Source organism: Erinaceus europaeus, chromosome 14 (genome assembly GCF_950295315.1).
Source record: "Erinaceus europaeus chromosome 14, mEriEur2.1, whole genome shotgun sequence".
NCBI lineage: Eukaryota > Metazoa > Chordata > Mammalia > Eulipotyphla > Erinaceidae > Erinaceus > Erinaceus europaeus.
The window spans coordinates 42,970,101-42,987,534 of record NC_080175.1 but is presented as its reverse complement, the minus strand read 5'-3'; the positions used below and the strand labels follow the sequence as shown (position 1 = coordinate 42,987,534).

The window sequence follows — 17,434 nt, the reverse complement described above, 5'->3', positions numbered from 1 at the left end:
GTGTGGGGGCAGCAGGGCCTGGTGTCCTATTTAGCAGGCCTGCCTGCTAAAGGTGAGGTCCTGAGCAGAGTCCGATGGGGCCCTCTTTGAAGTGGGGCTTTCCAGAGCTGCAGCCCCCCCCCCCCCAGACTCCATATACCATCTAAGGCTGAGGCAGGGCCTGAGGCTGGTCTCCCCTTGAGGAGGCCTGACCTTTGTCCTGAAGGCCAGGTCCAGTTCCCAGTTCTGATGCAGCCTTGGCTTGGGGCAAGGGACATCTGTTTAATCTCGCAGCTCCTGGTGGTGGCCTGGGCTGGGCATGCTGGAAGGTGCCGGTAGGGCCCTAGTTGGAGGTGTGCTGGGGGCCCTCCTAGGCGCTGTTCTCAGCATCCTCCCAAAGCCTTGAGAGTTACAGCACTGATGTTTTCTGGACAGTTATGGCCAGCAGTGGTATGACTGAAAAATAAAGATCCCAGAGTGCCTCCCTCCCACCCAACATCCACCTGCCCATCTGGCCAGTGGTGTCCTCCTGCTGCCTGGCCTCCCTTTCTGTCCCCCAGGGCGGGTGTGTTGGGTGTTGTGTCAGGTCCCTGTGGGATCTGTGAGGAGTTGCTCCCAGATCCCACAAAAAAAGTGGATAAGTCAGGCCTGGGAGTGGATGGGGAGCCAGCTGCAGGTGAGGTGAATCAGTCTGAGTGCCCACCCCCTCCCTTGGGATGCTAGTTGGGGGTCAAGCAGGGGACAGCTGGGCCTGGAGAAGGGGGCAGGGCCTGGTCTGGACTGTGGCTCTGGAGCCTGCCACAGAGACTGCCTGGCCTCAGGGAAGAAGCCATTTCCCAGAAAGTGCTGGAATGTCCCTGGGTAGGCAGTCCCTCCCTCCTGGGAAACCCCCTGCCTGTGGGAGAGGGTGAGGCCCCAAGGAGGGGCCAGGGTGGGTGGGGCAGGCAGGCTGGTGCTGGTCAGTGCCAGCTGGGTCCTGGACTGGCACCCCAGAGTTCCTGGGCTATTCCTGCATATTATCCCACTGCTGATGGGGAGATGGGATGGGGCTACCAGCAGTCTCAAATGTTTTCATGTCCTTCCCCAGCATGGGGGAGTGTGGGGGTGGCGCCCAACTGCTTCCTCTCCAGGTGACCCTGACAAGTTGAGGAGACGATACCAATTTTACAAAAGGGCTTCATTAAAAAAATAAAAGTTGATGATAAGAGCCCCGTCCCAGCCTGTGTGTAGGGGCGTGGGGGGGATAAATAAGGGGGCCGCAGTCAACGGGTGGGGAGGAAGCGGGCCCTGACGCTGCGCTCCAGGGCAGGCAGCCTGGCGGTGTGCAGAGCCTGCAGCAGCCGCTCCAACAGGGGCCCCCCACCCTCCTGTTCGTGGATCCGTGCCAGCTGCCCCCGGAGCATCAGTTGCAAGGCTGCCAGTCCCTCCCGAGGCGGCACAGGGCTCTGCACGTCCTGGCCAGCCAGCGCCTGCTGCAGTCGCAGGAATCTCTTGAAGGACATGTCCTGGAAAGCCACGAAGTCTAGGATGGCGCTCTCGCACTCCTCCACCCCTGCAGAGGCCAGGAGAGACAGGACACACACCTTGAGGGCCCGCACAGCCTTCCTGCACCATGGGCAGGGGCGGGACCAGACAAACCACTAAGGGTCCTGCCACTCAGCAGCTGCCTTGATTCCTTAGGCCTCATCTCAGTGAGGCCCCTGCTACAGGGGCGCCCCCGCCCCACAGGTGCGCGCAGGGATGTTGCCCTTGGCCATCCCCGCGCACCTGGCATCCCGGGCTCCCAGTCACCAAGCAGGAAGGCCGTGCAGTTGGTGCACAGGGTATCGTGGAAGGAGGAGCCAGGCACGTTGAGCACCAGGCCCAGGGCCGAGCAGTTGCGGTGTGGCTGGCAGCTCTCGGTGCTGGAGCTGTTAGCGGAAAAGGTGCCTGGGGAGCACGGCTGGCATTGCGTGTTCTGGCTGGGGGTGCCTGTGGAGAAGGGGTAGGGTGCGTCAAGGGCGCGGTCTGTGCTCACCCCCGCCCCGCCTTGCGGTCCGGGTACCCACCGGCGGCTGCTACGCCGGAGCCGGGCGGGCAGGGCGCGTGTTCCAGGCAGAAGCCGGCGAACTCGAAGAAGCCGGCACGGCAGCGGCAAACGCGGTTGTGGGTGGCGGTGCACGGCAGCGCTTCCTCCTCGTGCTCCCCGCAGATGACGTTGCAGTAGAGGCAGCGCTCCAAGTAGTTCCAGAATTCCGTATAGTGGCGGGCTGGGCACGGCTCGCAGACGGTGGCGCTACCCGGGCCGCACGGCCGCCGCATGAAGCTGCCCGGGGGACACTGGGCACACACTAGCCCCTCCCCGGTCCTCGCGTCCCGCCATGGGAAGGTGGGCGCGGCCGCCGCCACCGCCCTGTCTGCCGCTAGGGCCAGCAGCAGCACCGGCAGCCACACCGGGGTCCCCACGGGCCTCAAGGGGGTGAACATCTGGCTTCTCAGGGTGCCCTAGGTAGGAAGATCTGCAGCTCTGTCCCCAGTCCTGTTCTACCTGCTGTCGCCCCCGTGCTCCGCTATAAGGGCTGTATGGCCCCGCCCCCAGAGCCCCACCCCTGGGAGGGGTCTGCTTGAACCCTGTTTTCAGAAAGTCCGCTGATCTGTTTTAGGCAGGGGCCACCAAGGCCAGCCAGCACCTTGAGACTCAGTGACCTCGATGGTAGCGCTTGCTGGGAGAGGGTTCCTGATGTCTTCACCCCAGATGTCATGGCAGGGCAGAGGCTGAGCAGAGCTGGCGTCCCTTGCAGACACCCCAACCCTCCCATACTCCCGTAACTACACCAGAGCCCAAAGCATGCAGACATGGTCCTAGGTGCAAGAAGCTTTATTGCTGGAGAGCTCCACCACTATTAAAAGCAGGCCCGCCACCCATACTCAGGTATCTGCAAACTCCTCCCAGTCTGTCCTGGGCTCAGCTGCCAAGCTCCTGCAGCTCCAACTGGGAGCCAGCACCAGGGGGAGTTCCCGGGTGGCCAGCCTCTAACCCATCCAGCCAGGTCCTCGGGTGGCTGCTAGCTCTCAAGGCAAGAGCAGCTGCCATCAGCAGTTCCTGTGGATATTGGGCTCCTGCCTGGGTCTGGCCGCTGTGGGCAACCAGCAGGAGCGTGAGGATTGTGCCCTCGGTGGATGCCTCACTGTAGCTGACCTTGCAGAGTCTTGGGCTATCACTGCAGCTCTGGCCAGAACACCTGTGAGAGCCTCTGCATCCTGACAGACTTGTGGCAGGCTGGGCATGTCCTGGAGGCCTGTGGAGACAAGGACACTAGACATATGCCCCCTCCCCCCACCTAGGCCCCTCGTCCCTGCCCCTAGCCAAGCCCGGACCTGGAAGTGGAGTTTCCAGCAGGCACGGCAGCGGTGGAAGTCACAGAAGGGACACTGGAAGAGCACACTGGCTGTCTCGCAGCCCCTGCACACCATTCCACTCCAATACTTGCCTGTCACTGACAACACAGGCCTGTGGGGGGCTGGAGGGACCTGCTCTGGAGTGCCTGCCTCACCAGCTGGCACTTCTGGATGGAAGGCAGCACCGTCCTGGGTCTCCCCGGAGGTCTCTGGCAGGGGGGAGCCTGGACAGAGGAATAAGTTGGAAGGGATGCCTGGTGTTGACCACTGTCCCCAGGGCTGGGGGAGAGGGCACCAAGTCATGCTACCTGGCCTTGGGTCCCTGAGGTCGACGTCTGGAGGTGTGGAGGGGCACCCCTCCTGGGGTCCCAGCTGCTTGGTGCCAGGGGTAGGCAGGCCAGTCAAGTCAGCACAGGTCTGCCAGAAACGCTGCTTGTGGTGGGGCCGCACAAACATGCTGAACCCTGTGGGAAGCATTGCTCAGGCCCTGCCCTGCTGCCAGCCCCTACCCCCTCCCAGCCCCACTCCCTGCCCCCACTTGCTCTGTAGCAGGGGGAAGTCCTCAGGCCTCGATGTGGTGAGAGCAGCCACCACTGCCACCACCTTGTCAAAGTCATCATCCTGCTTATAGGCTGTCAGTGCCACCAGGAGCTGGCTGCAGGCTGTGGCGCCTAGGGCACTTCGAGTATCTGCCAGGTAGGTGCTGGCTGCTGACTGGTTGTGCTTCTCCAGGACTGGGGCTCCTGGTGGGAGGCAAGGCCTCTGGCACCCTGGGGGTTCAAAACTACCACCTGCCCCAGGACAGCCATGCTCCTGGCTACCTGCTAGGGCTGCTCCGCTGTCCAGGTGGGGCCCACCTTGGTTCAGGTGCTCCCTGACATCCAACTGCCCCACTGTGCTCTGGGATGGCTCCCTCTTCCCTAAAGAAACACACCAGAAGCCACCCAGCTGGTTCCTGAAGGTCCTGAGCACCCCAAGACGACAGTGGGTCACCCTACCTTGCCCATTCCTCAGCTATGAGGCTAGATGGTGGGAGACAGAGCAGGTGAAAGGGGGAGGGGAACCAGCTGGAAAGTACTCCCACTACAATGGAGAAGTCCCTGCCTGGATGTGGGCTGCTAGGGGTTCTCACATTCTGGGGGTGCAGGGTCCACTCCAGACTGAGACAGGTATGTGCATGATCCCCAGCTACTGTGTTCCAAGAGGCAAGGGGTGGGAGGGAGGAGCTTGCCAAGCTGGGTGTTCACTCCAGGACAGTGGAATTTGCCTTGTCCAAGGAGTCTGACTTTGAGGGGCCCTGCTCACCACTGGGGGCTGACTGCTGCTGCTTCCCAGGAAGGCTGCTCCTGGGCTGGAAACCACAGCCCTGGCCTGTCAGCTGCAGGCAGACCTCCTCAAAGTGCTGCTTGTGGTGTGGCCGCACGAACTGGTAGAAGCCTGCCAGGAAGGGGTGCTGAGGCCGTCAGGTCCACAGGGCAGGTGGGGGCTCCAGGACTGTGGGACACCCCCTCCCCATCTTTCCTGGAGAGCAGAGGTAACCTCGGCACCCCATGCCTCTGCCCAGTGTCATCAGAGGTCACCCCCTCTCTACCCCCCAGCTCTACCACAGCTCCCTGCAGAGCACCTCGCAGCAGGTTGTGCTTCTTGGGGTCCTCAGCAAAGAGGGGTTGGAGGCGGGCCACTAGGGCTTGGAAGTCATCGGAGGCCTTGTAGTGCTGCAGGGCCCGCGTGAAGGCGCTGAAGCTGCTCTGGCTCAGTGCCTGCTTCACAACCACCATGAATAGCTTGGCCTTGTCCTGATGATGCATGCCCTCAGCTGGTCCCTCCTGCCAGGCACATGGTGCAGGCCCCATCAGAGGATGCCTGCCCTCTCTACCCTGGGTCAGTGGGCTGCCCCACATGGGGACAGCTGCCAGGAAGGGCATCCCTGTCCTGATCCACACCAGTGGACATGAGGGTCTTGAGGAAGTAGTGGCCAGTAGGGGCCCCCACGTGTGTGGTTCTGGTGGGAGAGGGTCACTGTTGCTGAGAACAGCCTCCTAAGCCAGTACAGTGGGCACTCCTGGCTCAGGGGGTGGTCAGTTCACAGCAAGGACACTCCTCCACACACCAAAGACATAAAAACATGTCTGCTGCTACCCAGCCCTGACACCACCCAGTTTCTGACGTGATGCGTGGGACTCCTACCCCAACCCCACCCCTGATTCCTGAGCAACTTGACCCTTGGGGGCCCGGGCCCACTGGCACCTCGCCCACTTCCTGACAGCATGAGGCTCCCCAGGCACCACCCAGCTCTTCCCAGAAACAGAAGGAGATGGATGAAAGCAGCTGCTTTCTGGCATTTCCGGAAGCTTCTTGGCTTAGTATATAACTTTCTTATTTATGCCAGGGACTTACTGGTGTTTTGTGTCAATGTGATTCTACTTTTTCTTTTTTTTACTTCTTCTTTTCACAGACAGACAAAGAGAAGGAGAGACACCACAGCCCTGTTCTACCACTGGTGAAGCTCCCCCCCAACACACACACACACTCCCATGTTGCAAGTGCTCCTGTGTGGAGGCCAGAAGCTTGAATGCATTCTCACTCCTGATGAAGTGTGTGTTCTACCTAGTGAGCCACTTCCTGGCCCCAGAGCATGTGACTATGCACTGCTCCCCTCAGAAGCTGGGAACATGGATGCTGCCTATACTAGGGCAGTATGGCACCGTCTGTACTCATGCACACCAAGAGCCCAGCCCGGGGCTGTAAGGGGTGGTCCGGAGGCCTGGACTCAGCAGCCTTCCATGGCATAGGCCTGGGGATGTGTCACCTCCTAGAGCAGACCCACCACCCAACCAAGACGGGAAGTACACAGGACTTGACGGGAGAGGAGAGGTTCTTCTATCAACCAAGCAATGCTCTCATCAATGACTCATGAAATCTTAAAGAAATAAAAGAACCATATCTGGAGGTTTACAGAACTCCAAAGTGTGAAGACAGTATCTTGAGTGGGGAGATGTCATGGGCCCCCAAGAGTGAGGAGGGCTGGGAGCATCATACCAAGCTACATGGGTTGGTGGGGAGCATTCAGAACCTGCTCTGCTGGCACAAAGCGCAAGGATGCCAGTTCAGTCCCCTCGATCCCCACCTGCAGGGGGGCCGCTTCACAAGCGGTGAAGTAAGTCTGCAGGTGTCTATCTTTCTCTCCCCCTTTCTGTCTTCCCTTCCTCTCTCGATTTCTCTGTCCTATCCAACAATGACAGCAGTAAGAACTCTCTGTCCTATCCAACAACAATGACAGCAATAAGGACAATAATAACAAGAACAACAATGATAAACAACAAGGGCAACAAAAAGGAAAAAGTAGCCTCAAGGAGCAGTGGATTCATAGTGCAGGCACCGAGCCCCAGCAATATTTTTCTGGAGGTAAAAGTATAAATAAATAAAATTAAAAAAAAAAGAACCTGCTTTGCATTTGTGAACTTGGTGGAGATCTGACATGCTCTCAGGACGAAGGTAAAACCAGAGCCTGGAGGTACTTGGTGGGCAGAGTGCTGCCTTCCACGCCTAAGGACCCAGCTCACTGCCTGCTGCCACAGAAGAGCAGCAAAAACAAAGACAAGTAGAACCTCATGACAATAGAGAGGGTACTTGGTGTCTCTCTCCTCCTCTTGACATACAGAATAACAAGGAGCCCAGAGGCAGGGGAGATAGCACAATAGTTATACACAAGATTCTCATGCTAAAGCAGGGGTAGATAGCACAATGGTTTTGCAAAGAGACTCTCATGCCTGAGGCTCCAAAGTTTAGGTTCAATCCCCTGCACCACCATAAGTCAAAGTTTAGCAGTGCTGAGGTTCTGAAGCCCCAGGTTCAATCCCCTACTGGACAATAAGCCAGATCTGAGCAATACTTTCGGAGAAGGAAAAAAAAAAGGCCCAGGAGTGGCTAAAGCATTGGGTTTGGAAGCAAGGGATTCTCCAACTTGACCCCTAGTACATGTGTCCAGAGTGACGTTCTGGTTGTCTCTTTTGACAATGTATAAAGTTTTTAAAAATACAGAGAAAGAAGGCTGGGGAGACAGCATAATGATCATGCAAAAAGAACTTTCATGCCTGAGGCACTAAAAGTCCCAGGTTCAATCCCCAGCACCACCAGAACTGAGCAGTGATCTGGTGTAAAGTTTATGTGTGTGTGTGTGTGTGTGTGTGTGTGTGTGTGTGTGTGTGTGTGTGTGTGTGTGTATGTGTGTGTGTGTGTGTAGAGAGAGAGAGAGAGAGAGAGAGAGAAAGAGAATTTAAAAATACACAGAGCCAGAGAGGTTGCTCAGTGGCATAACACATAGGCACAAGGCCTGGATACTGCTTCTGTCTATAAACACACACACACACATACACACACAGACACACACACACACAGACACACACACACACACGAAAGGTTAAAACAGAGGGGATAGAGAGTGAGTGGTGGTGCACCTGGTTGAGTGCACATTATAGTGAGCGAGGACCTGGGTTCAATCCCCTGATCCCCACCTGCAAGGGGGAAGCTTCATAAGTGGTGAAGCAAGGTTGTGGGTCTCTCTCCCTATCTCTCCCATCTTTCTTAATCTCTGTTTCTATCAAAATAAATAAGTAAACAATAACAACTACAACAAGCACAAAAACAAGGGCAACAAAATGGGAAAAATAAGCCTTCAGAAGCAGTGGATTCATAGTGCAGGCACCAAGCCCTAGCAATAACCCTGGAGGCAAAATAAAATAAAATAAGTAAAATATTTTTAAAAAATAGAAGGGCAAGGGGGTCAGGCGGTAGCGCAATGGGTTAGGCGCACATGGCGCAAAGCGCAAGGACCAGCATAAGGATCCTGGTTTGAGCCCCGGCTCCCCACCTGCAGGGGAGTCGGTTCACAAGTGGTGAAGCAGGTCTGCAGGTGTCTATCTTTCTCTCCCCCTCTGTCTTCCCCTCCTCTCTCCATTTCTCTCTGTCCTAACCAACAACGAATGACATCAACAACAACAATAATGACCACAACAGGGCTACAACAACAAGGGCAACAAAAGGGGGGGGAAATGGCCTCCAGGAGCAGTGGATTCATGGTGTGGGCACTGAGCCCCAGCAATAACCCAGGTAGCAAAAAAAAAAAAAAAAAGAGGGGCTAGGAAGTTGGGTGGTAGCGCAGCAGGTTAAGTGCACATGGCACAAAGCGCAAGAACCATGGCAAAAAGCCCAAGGACCAGAGAAAGGATCCTGGTTCGAGCCCTCGACTTGCTTTACAGGTGGTGAAGCAAGTCTGCAGGTGTCTATCTTTTTCTCCCCCTGTCTTCCCCTCCTCTCTCCATTTCTCTCTGTCCTATCCAACAACAATGACATCAATAACAATAATAACTACAACAACAATAAAAAGCAAGGGCAACAAAAAGGGAAAATAAATAAATAAATAATAGAGGGGCTGAGTGTGTGTACACTTCCCAACCCAAGTCCTGGGAGGGAGGGGAAGAGATGCCTTTCAGCTCCCTTGCTTAGAGGTGAGTCAGGAACCCACAAGAATCTTCCAGCCAAGACCAAGGTGGGGGTGATGCAAGTCTTCGAGCACTGTGGATCCACCTGAGTCTGTGTGAGGACCCCCCTAAGGAGCCCCACAATAGCTCAGGTGGATGTCTCTGCTCCCCAGTGTGCCCCCAGGCCCATCTCCCCAAGGGGATGGCTGAGATTAGGGCCCTGAGCTACCCAGCCTCAAGCAAGAGCACCAGCAGTATCCAAGGGCAGCTCACCCACCTGGTGTCTGACCAGTCTAATCTTCTTCCTCCCTCCTCGCTGCTTGTCTGCTGGTCTCGCCTCACACTGCAGACAAAAGACCAGTGCTGGTCCAAAGGTGGCATAGCCATAGTTCAACCCCTGCCCACAGACCCCAGGGTCCCTACACACCATCTGTGTGCACAGGGAAAGGACAGGTCCCTCATGTCAGTAGTAGGGGTCACTAGAGGAGGTTCCCTCAGTTGGAATCAGGGGGCAGAAGTCCACATAGGGTGGGGGCCTAGGGGCTGCTGGGCACAGCAGGGGCAGCATCCTGAATAGGCCAGCACACTGGTTACCCCAGGTCTCCAAAGGGGCTGAAGTTTGGGGTATAGGGCGTTGTGCATGGGAGCCCTGGTAGGTTTTTAGGATGAGTGTAGCAGAGCCTGGGGTCTGTCCCCCTCTGAACCCCTGCCCTGTACCTCCTCCGAGCTGTCCTGGTCCTCGTCCCAGAGGCCCCCGGCCAACTGCTCACTATGCTCCAGGGCAGCCAGCAGCCCTCTGGGCCTCGTCGGCACCTGGGCAGGCTCCTGTGTGTACTCTGTACACACGTTGGCTTCAGGGTCCAAGGCAGGGGGTGAACCTGGGAGACACAGTGTGGGTAGAGAGCGGTCTGGCCGCGTGCCCAGTGGCTGCCGCCCACCACCCCCAGCCCCATGCCTCTGGCCCGCGCACCTGTGTGTGCCCGCCTCAGACTGGGGACATGCAGGTCCAGGCAACGGGCCTTCCTGGCAGACAGGGGGATGGGCTCTGAGGCCGCTGCACCTTCTCCCTCACCCAGACTCAGAACAGCAACTCGGGGGACTGGCACAGGCATCTGGAAGTAACAGATGGCTAGGGTCCCCTGTTCTGGAAGCTCCTGAGGGAACAACACCCCTCCTCTCCCCCGAAGGACACTGGACAGCACAGCTGGCAGGGCTTTGGGGACTTACAACTTTCTGAGCCACACGGAAGAAGTGAGCCACATCCCGGATGACGGGGCCGAAGTTGGTGTAGACTCGGACATGGGGGCGCACCCAGGAAGGCAGCTGGGCTCTGGCATCTACATGGGTGAACCTGGCAGGGAGATGGGCTGTTGATCCAGAGTCTCCCACCCCCACTCCACAGCTCAGCTTCTAGTTTTTTGGGGGGCGGGGCTCCTGCACACCTGTGGTCACAGAGAAAGACAGCTCCATAGTCATGGCGATGCCGGATAACCCGCCCGATGGCCTGGTTCACTGCCCTGGATGCTTGCTGCCGGTACCAATCATGCCCGGAGAGGAACTGTGGGGGGCTCAGTCACATGGGGATGGGGGGCACCCTCCTGCCCAGCCTGGCCCTCAGGCCTCACCTGGCCACCTGCTCCGCTCTGACTCCTCATCTCATCCAAAAACTGCATTTTGAGCACCACCCGGGGATCCATGCGTGGGGGGTATGGGAGCCCCGTGATGATCACGCCCCGACCATTGGTATCTGCAAAGTCCAGCCCCTCACTGGCCTGGGGGCAGAGTGCATGCCCTTCCTATCCAGCAGAACCTCTCCCAGGAGCCACCCAGAACCCTCTTCAGCCACATGCCTTCAGGGAAACCCCCACATTCTCTGAAGACTGAGACCCACTTCAAGAAGCTCTCAGAACCTCTCGTGCCTTCTAGCCCACAGCCCATGCCTGGGGCCCCAGTGCCCAACCCAGATCCTCCAGAATGTGTGGGGCCCTGAGAGAAGGGACTGCTCAGCCTGCCTGCCCAGCACTTGCCAGTCCTGGGGGTACTATCCAGGAGCCCCTCTTGGCCTCACCTTCCCTCGACACACAGCCAAGAAGGTAGCCCCACTGGAGCCTGGGGCAGCAACCCGAGCATAGTAGGCCTCCATCACCTGCAGAGAGGGCCCATCCAGCCTTAGGCTGCCACCTCTCCTCCACCGAGAGGACGTGTATGTTAGCCAGGGGGTGGGCCAGTGGGTTCTAGAAGCTTCTTCCTGGCATGACTCTCAGATGACTCCCATCTAGTCATTGCCCAGAAAACATGGAGAACCTCGGGGTTTAGGGGCACAGGAATCATGCTTCATGGTCAACCCTTCAGACACAAGGGTCTGTTATCCCAAATTATTTAAAGGCAACAGGCAGGTCCCTGGCCAGAGACTCAGGCCATTGGGGGAGAGGGGGCAGTGAGGCGCAGGGTGTGGCAGTGACCACCTCAGACCTCAGAGAAGCCCCCTTTGCTCCGTGGCTCCACAAAGATGGGCTTCAGTGCCTCCAGCTTCTTGGAGAAATCATGAGCCTGTGGGAGGAGACACTGGTGAGCACACAGGGCCTGTCGCACATGTTCCCTCAGCCCTGGGACAGTGTGGGGACACACCTGCCAGAACTCCAGGCTCTTCTCCATGACAGGGTAAGAAGGAAAGAAGACCAGGAGCCCATGGGGGACCACTCGGGCGATGTTGCCTGGAAGGCAAGGCCTTGGTCAGTGGGTCAGGTCAGGGGGAGCTGGCAGAGGGATCCCCAGACAGCAAGGAGCATGAGGGTCCCGGCCTGAGGGGGGCTTCCTCACCTAGCGCCTTGCCCAGAGATGATAAGCACTCCTTGGAGAAACTGCAGGAAAGCAGGAGGTGCTGGCACAGGGTCCCCATAGGCACTACCTTCCTCCACCCCACGCAGCCCCCTACCGTTTGTCAAAAGCTGAACTCAGCTGGGCTCCGTCAGGGCCTTTGGGGACGATCCCCACCCAGACCTGGTGCTGCTGGATGACGTGGGGGTTCTCCAAGCGCACGGGGAAGGGGCTGGTGGTGCAGGAGAGAGGAGGGGGGTGGTAGAGGTGGAGGCAGGTCAGGCCCTGAGTCCCCAGAGGACCACTGGGGAGCACAGACCACCACCCCCAGCCCCCTGTAGGCATATCAGCACTCACATCTGCATCTCCAGGGCAAAGGAGGACACAGGGGCCAGTGTGCCACTGGTGAGGATGAGTGTACGCACCCCCTGCTGGACCAGCTCCCGCATGGTATAGCCTGGGCTGAAGCACCAGTAGCTCAGCACCTTCCCTGGGGCGACAGAGGTGTGAGGCTTTAGGACACCTGCAAGTACCTCTGCCCCCCACCCCCAGGACAGTCAGATGTGGCCAGGCTGAGTCTGGAGTGGAGTCTGGGACCAGAGACTTCCTGGGGGCCTAGTGTAGTCCCCAGAACATCCAGAGGACTAGCTACCTCAGCACCTCAGAAGACTTGGGGCAGGAGGAACACTGCCCATCCCTTAACCCCTACCCCCCACACCTCCAAGCTGAGCTGCAGGAGAGGGAGCTGATCCTCACAACCCCTGGAGGGAGGCAGGAAGTGGCCATGCAGTCACCAGGAAGCCCAGGCAATTAATTCTCACAAGCACTTGACCCAGGGGAGGTGGAGCTGCCCCAGAGTACAGGACGCCAGCGACAGGATCAGGGCAGGACAGAACAGTAGCCCTTTCCACTTTCAGGAAGGTTCAACTGGGGCAGCCTTATGACGCCTCTGGGTCTCCAGGGGGCCATCATCCCAGGACTCTGGTCTCTTCACACTGGCCCAGATTCCACCCCACTTCTCAGTAAAGTCAAAGATGAACTAATTTCCTACAAACACAAAACCCAGGGAGTGGCTATTTCTGAGAATCCATGTGCTTTCTGAGGTCCAGGACATGGTGGCAGAGGAAGGGACCATGGAGGCGGCAGGCAGCCCCTGGCAGGCTGCCCCATCAGCTCCTGAGGGCTGGGAGGGACGTGCTACTCTCCCTGACTCCAGGAAGCTGTGTCCTGCTCAAGGAGGCAAGTGACCACCCAAGGACAGAAGATGGGCCCTCTCTCAGGCCAGCACTTCCCTCTACCTGGCTCCTTCTCCCTGATGCTTGCCCAGGGATAGGGCCCCAATGAGTAGTGGCCTGGAAACTGTCCAGATGGGACCTCCTAGAGGACAGGCCACCCCTGACTAGAAGACTCAGTGCCTGGCTCTTCTCTGGTCACCCACAAACCTGACCACACAGGACCCCATCCCTTACACACAGGAGCAAGCCTGTGACACCATGGAGCAAGTATGCAGACCTGGTCTAAGCTCAGGGGGTGGGGAATGGCTGTGGCCTTGTTGGCCTCATGTCCATCTGTCTGGCAGGACAGTTGGTGACAGCAAACTTGTGCACATAGGGTCATGCCCAGACCCCAGCCCTATACCTGGCTTTCTGCTCACAGTCGCGTTCCAGGCGCCTGAGCGTTGAGCTGCCTTCCGGTGGCTGGTGTCAGCATGGATGTGCACCTGTAGGGGAGCCCCCACCTTGTAGGACTGGGAAGCCCCAAGCCTCCTAGGACTAGACCCCTCCCAGGAATCTCCATCCTGCAGCAGACCCTACCTTGTATGACTGGGAGGCCCCGAGTCCCCCCATGGAAGGGATACAGTCTGGATCAGCACTGAACACGATCTGGAAGGCAGAGGGGAGGGTCAGCAGGACACACTAGCCAGGAGCCTGGGGGGTGAAGGCAGGAAGAGCTTTCCTGGTGTGCTTAGGGAAACTGAGGCAGCCTGGAAAAGGCTGCTGCACCTACTAAGTTGTCCCCACACACAGAAGGACAGGTGGTGGCTCAGGGCATCAGAGTCCCTGAGGGGCAGGGGCTGACTGTCCCCTCCCCATGGACCCATCTCTCTAGACAGCGCCTGGTGGACAGCGCCTGGTAGACAGCGCCTCTGCCCTTTGCCCAGGGCTGGCTGAGGGGCTGGGGGTGAGAAGCCTAGTTCACTCCCAGGGATGAGAGAGGTCGCTAAGTAAACAGAATGTTATAAATGATAAAGAGGTAGTGAGAGGGAATGCTACTGGGCAAAAATACACCAGAAACTACTAGTAGTATAACTGTTGGCTTAGGAGACCCAAGCAAACCAGAGGATAGGCTTCTAGAAGAGAGATCATGCCAGACCACTAGGCAGAGTTCAGCAGGTCTCTGAGCTCCAGGGCTGGTGGCTGCAGTTCAGGGTACTTCTGTAGGCATGAGCCCCTCCTCTGTTCCCATTCTCATAGCCTGGAGGGGACTGGCCTTTGAAGAAGAGATGGGGTTCTCCAGCTGGGAGCCATTAAAGGACAGAAAGCATGTCTTGTGCCTTCAGCCACAGTTCCCAGAGGATGTCCCATGGCATACCAAGGTGCTGGACACCCAGACTGTGATGAGCACCCACCTAGTCACACTACCTCCAACTGGAGGGGACCCAACAGCACATGACTCCCAGAGGAACACAAAGTTGCCACCCCATCTCCTGGGACTCCTTGCAGCAAAAGAACTCCCAAGGCCAAAGGCTGGGGGGGGGGGGGGAGTTTCCAGAACACATGGAGGAGGTAGAGAGCTGCCCTCGGTGTGGAGCCTAGAGTCTCAATCAGGGGGACAGGGTGAGGGGTCAGGAGTCCCAGCATCACATAAACCAGGTTTGGCCTGGGCGTCTAGGCCTAGGCTGCCACCATCTCACAGAAGCTTTGGGGAAGATGGCAGGGCCAAGCTGCCTGCCTGGCACATGCAGAAAAAGCTCTCCCTGTAACACTGGGGGCGTGTCCAGCCCAACCTCAGTCACAACATTAACTGAGACACAGAGCTCAAAGCCAGGTCCTTGTTGGGGTCTGCCCTTGAACCTCCCTATGTCTCCATCTCACCTCATACACAGCTTCCCAGCATGGATGAAGCAATGAGCAGAGCTGAGGCCTCTGAGATCATACCCTGCCAACCCCACCATGATGCTGGGGCCTGGGCCTAACCAAGGACAAACCCTACAGGCAGAGTTGCCAGGAGATGGCTGCACACAGCACAGGGTCTCCTGTGCCTCAGTATCCCCAAGGACCAGCAGTCACTGAGGGTTCTCTTTGGACAAGTCTAGCAAGGCATAGGAGGGACAAGGGGCTGGCCAGCAACCACCCAGCTGGGGGCCAGGCTCAACTGCCTGAGCTGGGGAAGTGGTCAGACTTTGAGGGCACAGGTGCAGCCATGGTGAAGCAGGACCCCTGGGGGCTGTCCCTGTCAAGCTGAGCCCAGAATATAGAAGGAGACCAGCCAGGCTCTTGACAATGCTTGTTGCTTCCAGAAGCTGGCCCATAAGCCCGTCCCCAGACTTCCCAGCATGTAAATAGGCTCACTTCTTGGGGAACTCCCAGGTATGACCAGCCCACCAGCCAGACATGGGTGGGTGCACAGTGTGCAGACTAGCCAATGTTCCCTCCAGTGATGTTTCAGGGCCCAACGTGAGCAAGGCCAGCAGAGCCTGGGGCCTTCCCTCCTGTGAAGCCCAAGAGCACTGGCCAGTGCTCAGGAAGCACAGGAGCATTTCCAGGGACTTGATTTAGTGACTGGCTTGGAGCGTTTGGGGGCTACCTCTGCCGCCCCTCCCCAATGTTGGTAAGTAAGCACAGCTCCCTCAGGAGAGGAGGCAGTCCTGGCCACAGGAGCCCTACCTGAATGATGTCGGCCAGCTTCTGCAGGCCCGCTGTGTTGGTGAAGAGCCCAGCACCTGCAGAGCACAAACACTGGCCTCAGCCCTCACACCCAGAGTCAGCTGGGAACACAGCCTCAGGACTGCTCCCTGCCTGTCCCCCAGGTAGGTCGCACATAGTGGAGCCTCCTCCTCCACACACACTGCCAGCAGGTTCAACCACAGCTAGGAGCATGGATAGACGCCCCCAGCCCCCACTGCCCGGTCTCGATGGGTGACTGGAGACGCTGCCAGGGAAGTGGAGGCATCCAGTCAGAAAGGAGCTTGCCAGGCGGGGCAGCTGGGCAGCCACTCACGTCCTGCCAGGTGCTGGATGATCTGGTCCAGGGAGTCAAGGATGCAGCTCTTGCTCTGAGAAGTAATCTGGGCCTCAGCAAACAGCTGAAAGATGTAGCTGCCAGGGAGAGAGGGAGCCGGGATGGTGGTGACCCAAGGACCACCAGCACTTGCGTTTTCTTTGCTCAGAAACAATCCCTGAACCCTCCAGCCAAGGTCTGGCCTGCTGAAGAGGGCCTCTGCCTTGGGGAAGCACCCAGGGGATCCCCACCCACGAAGAGGGTCTCAATGATCATTTGCTTTTTCCCTGGGTGGTGGCTCTGGCCAAGGTCCCCCAAAGAGCAGGAAAAAGATGGGGAGGCAGTCTCATAGGTCTGGGTGTACAGTGCAAGGGCCAGAGGCCTCGTTTATCTGGAAGCAGCCTAGAGCCTTGTGGGAACACAGGGAACACCGAGGGGCAGACAGGCTCAGGGAGAAGGCCATGCTGCTCAGGGGCAAACCCAGGCCATGGCCCAAGCTCCTTACCTCCCTGGCTTTGTGACACCGCCGTCGTCTCCAGGCAGCTGGATAGCATCAATGGCTGCTTCCAGACGCAACAGGATCACTGCAGGGAGAGGCCATCAGGGGCAGGCCAGCCCTGCACACCCATGGGAGAGGGAGCCACTTACTCTTCAGCTTGGCCAGATCTTCCAGCTCCAGCTTCAGTCCTGCAGGGAGAAGGCAGCCCAGGCACAGCCGTCACCCTGATGTGTGGGCCTCTCCCCAGAACCAGAGTGGTAGGAAGAGCCTCAGGTGTCCCCCGAGCCAGAAGAGAAAACACCTGGTCCTGGGCATCCCACCTTCAGAGACCTGTGTGGGCACACACACACAGGCATGGAAAAACATGTCCTAGCTCTGTCTGCTGTGGCCCACGCCTGTGACTGACCCAGGAACAAAGTGTCCCAGTGGCCATATAAGTTCCTGAAATACCACCTCCCTTTAAAGAAGCCAAGGCTTTTTGGAGAACTAATTGATCCAGGTCTGGGTCAGTAAGAGCAGGGCAGAGTACAGTACCCCTCTCATGCCAATGGGCATGTCACAGGATGCCGGGTCACACAAAGACTTTAACCAACATGTGGTTCTGGACATTGCAGTGCATCACCCCACTATGGTGTGGGATGGACCTGGTGATGTCTTCCCAGGGCACCATGTAGAAAGGAGGGAGAGTGGCTTGTGGAGGGCCCTGACAAGGAGAACTAGGCTCAGACACCTAGAGTGACATAACCACACTGAGCTGACAGCAGATATTTGACAGGACAGGTGGAAAGGGCTCTTCCTGTGACCATGCTCCCAAATCCAGCACCTCCCAGCCCATGAGAACAGCAGGGACCTCATGAAGATTAGCAACAAGAAATAAATCTCCAGCTCTGGTTGGAAGATTTCTACTTGTCTCCAATCCACCTTGAATCCAGTGGATTCAACTCCAAACAACTGTCTGGGCAGGCCAGGGCCACAAGTGAAGCATTTGAGACAGTGGGAAACATTTTCTTTCTATCATGAGAAGAGACTAACACAGGAAGGGAGGAGAACAGAATGAACT

General features: G+C 57.8%; 2 protein-coding genes and 1 long non-coding RNA gene across 7 annotated transcripts in view; 1 reads left to right on the top strand and 2 right to left on the bottom strand.

Moving 5' to 3' along the window:
- Window positions 1–1,137: 1,137 nt before the first annotated feature.
- TNFRSF6B (TNF receptor superfamily member 6b) lies at window positions 1,138–2,517 on the bottom strand. Its single transcript, XM_016188728.2, has 3 exons — window positions 2,028–2,517; window positions 1,747–1,950; window positions 1,138–1,531 (listed from the first exon to the last, which is right to left on the bottom strand). The coding sequence occupies exons 1-3, from the start codon at window positions 2,443–2,445 to the stop codon at window positions 1,242–1,244; spliced, it is 912 nt and encodes a 303-aa protein (XP_016044214.1). The 5' UTR covers window positions 2,446–2,517; the 3' UTR covers window positions 1,138–1,241.
- Window positions 2,518–2,820: 303 nt separating this feature from the next.
- Window positions 2,821–17,434, bottom strand: part of RTEL1 (regulator of telomere elongation helicase 1) — a 69,475-nt gene continuing 54,861 nt past the window's right edge. The window contains exons 5-29 of one of the 5 annotated variants that reach the window (XM_060171627.1): window positions 16,524–16,562; window positions 16,381–16,459; window positions 15,876–15,973; window positions 15,542–15,597; window positions 13,469–13,537; window positions 13,293–13,374; window positions 12,012–12,144; window positions 11,773–11,886; window positions 11,658–11,698; window positions 11,466–11,551; window positions 11,310–11,387; window positions 10,906–10,983; window positions 10,463–10,609; window positions 10,280–10,395; window positions 10,065–10,188; window positions 9,808–9,949; window positions 9,555–9,715; window positions 9,115–9,180; window positions 4,982–5,183; window positions 4,663–4,794; window positions 4,179–4,277; window positions 3,900–4,100; window positions 3,666–3,821; window positions 3,450–3,581; window positions 2,821–3,257 (exon numbers count right to left, since the gene is read on the bottom strand). In XM_060171627.1, coding sequence (XP_060027610.1) covers window positions 3,052–3,257; window positions 3,450–3,581; window positions 3,666–3,821; window positions 3,900–4,100; window positions 4,179–4,277; window positions 4,663–4,794; window positions 4,982–5,183; window positions 9,115–9,180; window positions 9,555–9,715; window positions 9,808–9,949; window positions 10,065–10,188; window positions 10,280–10,395; window positions 10,463–10,609; window positions 10,906–10,983; window positions 11,310–11,387; window positions 11,466–11,551; window positions 11,658–11,698; window positions 11,773–11,886; window positions 12,012–12,144; window positions 13,293–13,374; window positions 13,469–13,537; window positions 15,542–15,597; window positions 15,876–15,973; window positions 16,381–16,459; window positions 16,524–16,562 — 2,837 coding nt within the window. In that variant the 3' untranslated portion in view covers window positions 2,821–3,051. Of the gene's footprint in view, window positions 3,258–3,336; window positions 3,582–3,665; window positions 3,822–3,899; window positions 4,278–4,662; window positions 4,795–4,981; window positions 5,184–9,114; window positions 9,181–9,554; window positions 9,716–9,807; window positions 9,950–10,064; window positions 10,189–10,279; window positions 10,396–10,462; window positions 10,610–10,905; window positions 10,984–11,309; window positions 11,388–11,465; window positions 11,552–11,657; window positions 11,699–11,772; window positions 11,887–12,011; window positions 12,145–13,292; window positions 13,375–13,468; window positions 13,538–15,541; window positions 15,598–15,875; window positions 15,974–16,380; window positions 16,460–16,523; window positions 16,563–17,434 lie in introns of all 5 variants that reach the window. The other 4 variants (XM_060171629.1, XM_060171628.1, XM_060171626.1 and 1 more) reach the window with 4 other exon arrangements.
- Window positions 3,940–6,317, top strand: LOC132532787 (uncharacterized). Its single transcript, XR_009544712.1, has 2 exons — window positions 3,940–4,053; window positions 5,813–6,317. It is a non-coding gene; the product is annotated as an uncharacterized LOC132532787 (long non-coding RNA).

Excerpts from the sequence above, each read along its gene's own strand:
- TNFRSF6B (XM_016188728.2), bottom strand. The coding sequence starts at position 2,445 with ATGTTCACCCCCTTGAGGCCCGTGGGGACCCCGGTGTGGCTGCCGGTG. Across the intron at positions 1,951-2,027 it reads CTCCGGCGTAGCAGCCGCCG|GCACCCCCAGCCAGAACACG; the intron begins GTGGGTACCCGG and ends CCTTCTCCACAG. Across the intron at positions 1,532-1,746 it reads CTGGGAGCCCGGGATGCCAG|GGGTGGAGGAGTGCGAGAGC; the intron begins GTGCGCGGGGAT and ends TGGCCTCTGCAG.